The 8,517-nt window shown below is 31.6% G+C and overlaps 1 protein-coding gene across 1 annotated transcript in view; it reads left to right on the top strand.

The window, feature by feature from the left end:
• Positions 1–1,308: 1,308 nt before the first annotated feature.
• LOC145318049 (twitchin-like) overlaps positions 1,309–8,517 on the top strand; it is a 34,974-nt gene continuing 27,765 nt past the window's right edge. Inside the window, exons 1-9 of the mRNA XM_080159364.1 lie at positions 1,309–1,435; positions 2,357–2,416; positions 2,636–2,794; positions 3,013–3,132; positions 3,333–3,479; positions 4,511–4,627; positions 5,823–5,914; positions 7,048–7,133; positions 7,656–7,795. Coding sequence (XP_080015490.1) covers positions 2,369–2,416; positions 2,636–2,794; positions 3,013–3,132; positions 3,333–3,479; positions 4,511–4,627; positions 5,823–5,914; positions 7,048–7,133; positions 7,656–7,795 — 909 coding nt within the window. The 5' untranslated portion in view covers positions 1,309–1,435; positions 2,357–2,368. The remainder of the gene's footprint in view (positions 1,436–2,356; positions 2,417–2,635; positions 2,795–3,012; positions 3,133–3,332; positions 3,480–4,510; positions 4,628–5,822; positions 5,915–7,047; positions 7,134–7,655; positions 7,796–8,517) is intronic.

Here is an 8,517-nt window from a genome sequence, read left to right as displayed (position 1 = left end):
AATAGAACAATAGGGAAGAAATTTTTTTTTTTTTTTTTTGATAACCGTACCTGGAATATCTGAAATTTCTATCAAACGCTTTGTTTGGCTCAAACTGACACAAATAAAAAAAATATAATTATAATAAATCAACCTGAAAAGAATGACTTCTTCCTTTGTTTAATGGTATAGATTGTTCTTAACTTTTACCTTGTACCTATAGAAAACATTATTATTATAATTATATTTTTTTTAAATTTTTGTCAGTTTGAGCCAAACAAAGCGTTTGATAGAAATTTCGTATTTTTTTTAGATAATCCAGGTACGGTTATCAAAAAAAAAAAAAAAAATTCCCTATTGTTCTATTCAATAGGGAATACATATATCTAGAGCACCTTATCGTTCTACTACTATTTTTAGGCCTTATAACACACACCTTTACGGGATTTACTAGAAAATGACCTCTCCCTTTATCAAAATTAAATTTCCTATCGTTCTAAAGAATTTGTGTGTTCATAGATGAAAGGACAAGTAGCTTTTTTAGTATTAACATATTTTTATTTAATCTACTGCTATTTAAGATAGTTTGTTGATTTTTTTGGTGGGATACCTTGTCCCGAAAAACATACAGTATAAAACTTACATTGCCGCATAGAAGCAAAATTTGATGCTTATTAATTTTTCTGCAAGGCTACGTAATCTTTGACTGGTTTCATTCTTGTTTATTTTGATTACTTATGTCATTTCATAAAAAAAACACTTACGTTTATCTTAAATATAAAAACCTTTTAAATTCCTACATATAAAAAAATTGTTCATAATTGACATGTTTATGATCGATTACGCAGTTCATGTTAATATTACCACACTTGTATGTATATCATACATAAAAATAAATAAATTATGATGTTTCAGAAACTTTATTTATATTATCGAAAAAGTATAAATAAGTACAAAACAAGTAGGAAAACATCCTTCCCAGATTCATATAACAATTATCTTGAGAAAAAAGTCAACCATCAGTATCACATCTGCCAATGAGGAAAAAAATGTAACTACGACCAAGAAGTCGGATGGACAGATTGATTTATTCAGTGGGTTGCTTCATATGAAATGTCAATCAATAATGGTATTAAATGTAAACCTTTCTAAGTCATTGTAAAGAAGTGTGTAATGATGAGTGCAACATCTTAGGAATTATTTAAAAAAAAAAATTACTTTAACGAAGATATTTTCAATAAAATGAGAAAAATGTATCTACATAAATATTAAATTTTATGTTTAAGGAATATATTTTAGAATTTTGAATTTATTGGCTAATAAAGTTAAAGTTTCAGATTCTGAAAATGCTGCGTAAACAAAAAATATTGGTTGTAGAGTAGAAAAAGATTAATTTTATTTTCTCGTCTGAAGGCGAGAAGATCTTGCAGATTTAAAGACAGAATTTGATTCTCAGGTATTTTGTCTTTTTTTACAAGGATTTTAGGGGATAAGAGAAAGACAGTGGAAGATAAATTGATTCACCTTATATAAAGTATAATTCTTGGTAAATTTTGGACACTGTTAGATTGTACAATCCAATCAACATTTAATAATAAATGCTTAAAGTTTTGGTTTAAACGAATGCGTATAAGATTGAATTTAAAAGTTTGTGGGTTAGTATATATTATAGTCCAATGTTCCCTTTCTCCCAGATTTTTACGCAGAACTTCGTGAATTTACAAATTGCGTAAAATAAATTTAAATAATATTTTTATATAAATATTTGAGCAATAAGCATTGTACATAGATATAAATGGGTATAAGAGTAAAATTTTGGGAAAAACAATCTCATAGTTTTAAATAAATAAAAAGACCCCGATTGTTTAAATACTTTAAATATCACAAATAACATTCAAAATTTGGGGGTGAGTAATTCTAACCCCTCCCTGAGAATGAGTAACATACCAACGGTTGCTCATTAGCCAAGAGAATCTTCACAAGTAACCCAAATAAAGTCTTTTCCTCCTAAAATGGTAACGAAGTAAATGTTACACTGACAATATGAGTTAAAGAGTTAACGAGGACGAAAATAGGCTTGGTGGGTGGTAAAGGGGTGATTGATCACTCAAATATATCTTATTTGCCTTCCTCCCATAATAAAAGTTTATCCTTCCAGCCCCCCCCCCCCAAAAAAAAAATATATATATGTTCCAAAAGAAATCGAACAAGAAAGTAAATTACCCCCCCTCCCCCACTTACTAAAGCTCTAATTTAATGAAGGTGGTGCTTCGAATTTAGCTCCTTCTTAACCCATCAGTTTAGGTTGTCCCTTGATGCCTATAGGAGCGTAGCCGCTAAAAACGGAATATAAAATAAATATATTAATAATATTTAGATTTCTTGTATAATGTCTGGTGAGGGGCCTCCTGGAAGTGAGGAGTTTGACAGACAAATTGTAAGTATTATAAAAATTTAATGTTTATCTATTTATTTATTAAACAATTTTATCCCACAATGATAGCCATAATAGTCATAAAATAGCAGAAAAAAAGAAAAATCAATCTTCCAAGACGATTTGCACTCCAATTGCATTATTTGGTTTTGCCCTTTTCAAATTACTAACTGTCCCATATCAACAATATTGATAGAAAATTTCATAATAATTTTTTTTCAGGACTGGGACAATACTGTTAGTACACCTTTAGTGGGTAAAGGTTCTCCAGCGCCAAATATAATCAGTCCTTGTGATAAACATTCTACCAGCGAAAATTCAAATGGCTACATCACTTTTGCAGTCGAAGGTGATCCGGCCCCTGAAGTTCAATGGTTTAAGGTACAATTTTTTTCTTTTAAGGAGGGGGGGGGGGTTAAGGGGTTGTCCCATCCCCCAATAAAATAGCTTAAAACAATCACAGAACAATTAAGTATATTACCTGAAGAGTAGAACCTAATTGCTTCAGCGGGTACAGATATCTTAAGCTTCAGAAGGACAGACGGACAGACATCAAGCAACTTTGTATTATAGATAAGATTATGATAATCAATTTTCAGGGATTTAAAGATTTGTCTAAAGAAGCAACTGGAAGATACAAGTTCTGGACTTTTGGTGATGACAACACAATAACACTGGGATGTCTTAAGGCAAGAACGGAAGATGAAGGAGAATATAAGGTCATAATTTTTCTATATTTCCTCAAAATTAAATCATTCTCATAAAAAATTGTTAATGTTTCCAACAATTAAACATCAAAACTCCAAACACCTCCATTGATTTTGCAATTACCTAACGAAATCTTGTGCGATCAAGTTTTACAGATTTTACAATTGTTGATTTGAAATTTTATCTATGTTGTCAAGATCTATGTTTTAAGGTTGTTCTTACAAATAGCCATGGAGAATTTGAGTTTGAGTTCAAATTTTATGTGACAGTTGAAGGTGGTATGGACTTGAGGGCTATGCTTATGAAGAGGAAGGTTAAACAAAAGAAAATTGTACAAAAAATCATTGAATGGACTGAGGTAAGAAATAACTTATTATTTAAACTAATAATTAGGCCAGGTCTTTAACCGCCAGTATATATATACAGTCGGTTACCTTTTTATATGTTTCATTATTATTTGACCACAACTTTGTCAAAAATGCGCACAAAACAAAATTTTTTCGACCTAAGATACTCAAATGGTTCCTTTACAAGCCCAATCAATCAGTTTTGAGATATCTTTAAATTTTAAGGAAAATTTTTGGAAAAGGCAAAGTTGGGTGTTATCTTTATGCAAATATACCATAAAATCAACAGAAAAATAACCCCTATCGTTTTCCTTGAAACATAAAGATATCGATGTGGAATAATACACGGCGTTGAAAAGAGACTATCCAAGGAAAAGCACACATAGTAGGAATATATTTCGATTAGTCACATCTAATCCTTGTCAACCTGCTATTGTTCTTTCTTGTACAGAAGTTTGTTTGAAACTCATAAATATATCACAAAACTGATTGATTGGACTTGTAAAGGAACCATTTGAGAATTTTAGGTCGAAAAAGTTTTTTTTTGAGCATTTTTGACCAAATTGTGGCTAAATAATGATGAAACATATAGAAAGGTAACATACTTTATTATATTACTAGCAGCTACGACCACCGTAGTGATAACGGAGGGTGGGGAGTGAAAAAAATTTGAGGTCAAATTTTCTAGGGGCAATTTCTCTTGGGAAGGTGTTGGTAAAAATGATAACCCTTTACTGAAGCTATGAGAAGCTTAACTGAAAAGTTAATCCAAATCGGTTCACCCGCTACACCCACATACAAACATCTTGTAACTTTCATATAAGGATAAGATTAAAGTTTATTTTTATTAAAATATGTCAAGTATTTTTAAAAAAATTTCCTTAACATGAAAAATGATTTTCCTTGAAAACTTAAATATGAAGTCTGTTATTTCATAATTTGATAAGCTTATCAATCTTAACCACACTGTTAAAAGTAACATTTGTTGCAAAATAAAATAAATTTTCTAATTTGTAAGCTTACATGTACATAATACATATAGAAACCTGTGGATCAAGAAGTTCAGCAAGGAAAGTGTAAAGAGGTTCAGTTTACAGCTCAGATCAGTGAGAAGGATAAGAAAGGGAAATGGTATTTAAGAAATGCTGCAACTCTCAAGGTAAGGAATACAGAATATCAACAAATATGGCGGAAAATCATGATATAAATTGGACAACAAAATATTAAACGAGTTATTTACAAAATCTATATTTAGCAAAAATAAATATTTCTATCCAATTAATTGAATGATTGAGCGATAGCTCATTCATTATGGTTTGTAATTTAAACCCATGGACATAAAACTAATTTGGGTATAGTCATTTTCGTAACAACCCCTCTTAAGTGGCGTCCCCGCAGGGGTTGAGCCTCCCCCAGTGGCTAGAAATTATAAACAGTGCCTTATTATTAATACATATAAACTATTTTTTATTACCCAGCCTGATGATGAGTATCCTAATTATATCTACCCGGGTAAACATGAAAATATCACTGAATATCTGTCTTCTTTGCACCAAACAGAGACGGATATGAATTTAATGTGAAAATAATTTTTGATTTAACCCTGCATGTTTCTCTGAGTGAAGTAAATTATACTTAACCCAAATTATTGAGTATCTCTCAATGTTTTATAACAGAATGGTGTGTGTGTTGGCGGGGGGGGGGGAGGAGCGGGTGTAGGATAAATTATTTGCTTCAATAAGTTTACTGCAGTGCCTGTGCATTCTTTTAAGAACAATTCTTATATTCTATTATATAATAATAAAATGAAAACGTAGTATTTATGAATAAAAATCAACTTCATTTATAATTTAGGCTCAATAGCAGCTGAATTTATTGTAGAAAAAGCAGCTGCTATATGAAATTGTGAGCAAGCAAATAAAAGGCGTTCAGTAATGATCAAAGTTATATTTTGCAAAGATATATACTAAAGGAATCACTATGCAAAGTTTGAAACGTGAGCTCTAACATGCCTAAATTAACGAAAAGAGCTATCCGTTCCGGACGGACGGACCGACCCTAATTATAGTAAAGCTTCGCTTTTACAAATTTAACAAGGGGTTGGACGGTTTATTAAAAAAAAGTAAAGGGGAAAGGAAAAGAGGAAAGACATCTCCAGTGTGGATAGAATATCCACTGTATTTTATGAATTTGTTGTCAATATTATGATTCGCAAAAATAGTTAATATTAATTTTTCTGCCAGAACACAATATGTACTTATAGATAAGGATAGCATCATCACTCTGTATGAAGGAAGATCTGATATAACCTAATAGAAGACTAGATATGCTATACTATTAAAACTTATTCATAGGATAAAAGGGCGACAGATAATGGTATAGAACTGTACAAGGGAGACAAGTTTGATTGGACTTTTAAGGATGATACCTACACTCTTATAATCAGGTTTTTTTTTTATTTTACACATTATACAGTCATTTTTTATTAAATAAAAAGTAAATACTTATGAGACCTACTTTTAAACAACTGATTTTAATAATCAAGATGTATTTTTTTGTTATATTGGCAAGTTTTAAAATTCGCAATTTTTTCCTCATTCGCTCAGAAAGGCCTGCTACGAGAAGCGCCGGATGCTACAAATCAGGTTACCTGGATTATTAAGAAATTTAGTTAATTTAGTTTCCTCTTTTTTAGGGGAAAGGTGTCGTGTTCAGGAATTCAATTATTTGTCATTCATTATCTCAGCTCCTATTACAGCTAGAGGGTAAAAAAATTGTGCATGTCCCCTGTTTGATAATGAACTTCCGACTATAAATTAGTCAAAGTAAATTTTCTCTTCCTTCACCCTTTTATTTAACAACTTTGTTAACAGCAGCTGTACTTTAAAGATGCCAGCCGCTGCAATCGGTGGTCGGCGGGAAAACGGTGGCGGATCTTTATGAAATTTTGATATGTTATGCAGACATATAAAAAATCTTTTTTGCTCTTTACCTGGATGACCCTGTATGGTTTGCTGGCATCCTGTGCCGGCCAGGATTGAGATATTAAAAAAATTCCAACTCTCAGTTATGTGTCAAAATGATGCTGATGTACTTTTATTTTTGTAATTTAATAAACTAAATTTCATTTAAAGCAAAATCTTAGCCAAAAATCAGATTTAGTTGTTTTAGGGACTTGGCTCATTTCTTCATTTTTAAAGAACTTTTGAAGGTGAATCATTTGTATTGATGATTTAAAATCTATATACATATATTGAGGATTTTGATGGAAAATGGCGGAAGATTCATACACAAAAAATCTGCAATGGAACCAAACTTTCTTTATCTTTTATTTCTAACTATATTTTTTTAGGTGAAAATGTAAATACTTTTTATTTAATAAAAAAACACATTGTATGATACCATTCATAAGTTGGATGATTGTGCTTTTGAATTTGGGATATCTAAAACTTTATTCTAATCTGACAAACTCAGACAGATTAAATAAAATTTGTGCTTGTGAGCAATGACTTTACAGTGCTCATTCTTAATTCATTTCTTCATTAATTAAGAAATCATTCATTTAAATTTTTTTATTAGAAATCCGACAGTTGAGGAAGATGGTACTTATCTTTTATTTGTGAGAGAACTTGATATGAAGACAAGTGCACATCTTACTGTGAACGGTAATGATAATAATTATACACAATACTAATAGTTAAAAGTTAGACCTTGGTCTTACTATTACCTAAGTTACCTAAGAAAATTTAAACAATTAAAGGGTTGGGTAAAAAATTACAAGGAGGCTTTGTGATGGGCAGGAGTCATAAAATCAGGGAGGGATTGGACAGTAGACTGTAAATTCTACTGGTCCTATAAACACACAGAGTTTCTTATATATGGTATAAAAACTAAAAACTTTTTTGGATTTAGAAATGATGTAGTGACTTCAACCTTCAGTATCCACACTTATCCACTGATAATTTTCGTTTATGGAAGAAATATTTTTGTTTTTCGTAATTAGGGGTGTAAAATATTCATAAATATATTTTATGTTGTATATTCCTTTAAGATTTCATTTATAGATAAAACAGTTTTGATCTTTTTTAAAGATATTTACTCCTATCTTCACTAAGGAGGAAAATATCTACTATACTCACCACACCCGACCTGTAGAAAGTAGGTAAATTTAGATGATATTATTTTAGCTGCGGACCCTGAATTTTATTGGAAGAAACCGTTGAAAACTGAGGAAAAGGGGTTGACAGCACGACCTTCAAAGCTGGTTTGTTATCTCAATATGGCCGGTGCTAAAATACAATGGACAAAAAATGGAAGTCCTATAGTTGTGAGTATTTTTTAAAAAAAGCTTTAGGTTTTGTATTCTATTACATAAAGTAATAAGGGTTTTTTTGTCTGAAGCTTAAGATGTCACTATCTACTGAATTGATTGGGTTCTCTATGTTATGTAAGCTTCATGTAAGCTATTTCAAGCTAGAAACATATATATATATACAGGGTGCGGCACATAAATCCGGACAAATTCTAATTTTTAAACAAATGAACATAAAATCGTCAATTTTAAAGATTTTATTGAATTTTAAAATTTGGGAAGCAAAATAGGTATATGACTAGTAGATTATTCAACAAAATCGCCTCCAGCCTCAATCACCGCCTCTACCGGCCTCCTCAACCGCCGGCAGGTCCAGGTCAAAATGTACCTGTCCAAGCTGGCGTAGTTCTAATTGATAGTGGCAATGAGGGAGGTCTTTGTGGTATGGGCACGTCTATTGGTGCATGCTTCAAAGTAGCCCCAGGCCCAAAAGTCCATTGAATTAAGATCGGGTTGCTGGGAGGCCACATTTCCTTAGGAACATGAGTAACCGCCAATTGACAAAATCCATGTTTTTGCTCTCATTTGGGCTAGGATTTAGCTACAGTGGACTTTAAGTACTCAAAATGCGTGTCTCAATGAGCTTAGGACACTCACAAAATTTGGGGTCAAGATTCCAACTCCTTCCCTGTCGGACCCTACGTTTTGTGATTTTGCGCATTAAACCACCGGCGCAT

This window comes from Acartia tonsa, chromosome 4 (assembly GCF_053477335.1).
Source record: "Acartia tonsa isolate MP-2025a chromosome 4, ASM5347733v1, whole genome shotgun sequence".
Lineage (NCBI taxonomy): Eukaryota > Metazoa > Arthropoda > Copepoda > Calanoida > Acartiidae > Acartia > Acartia tonsa.
This window is presented reverse-complemented; position numbering and strand designations above follow the sequence as displayed.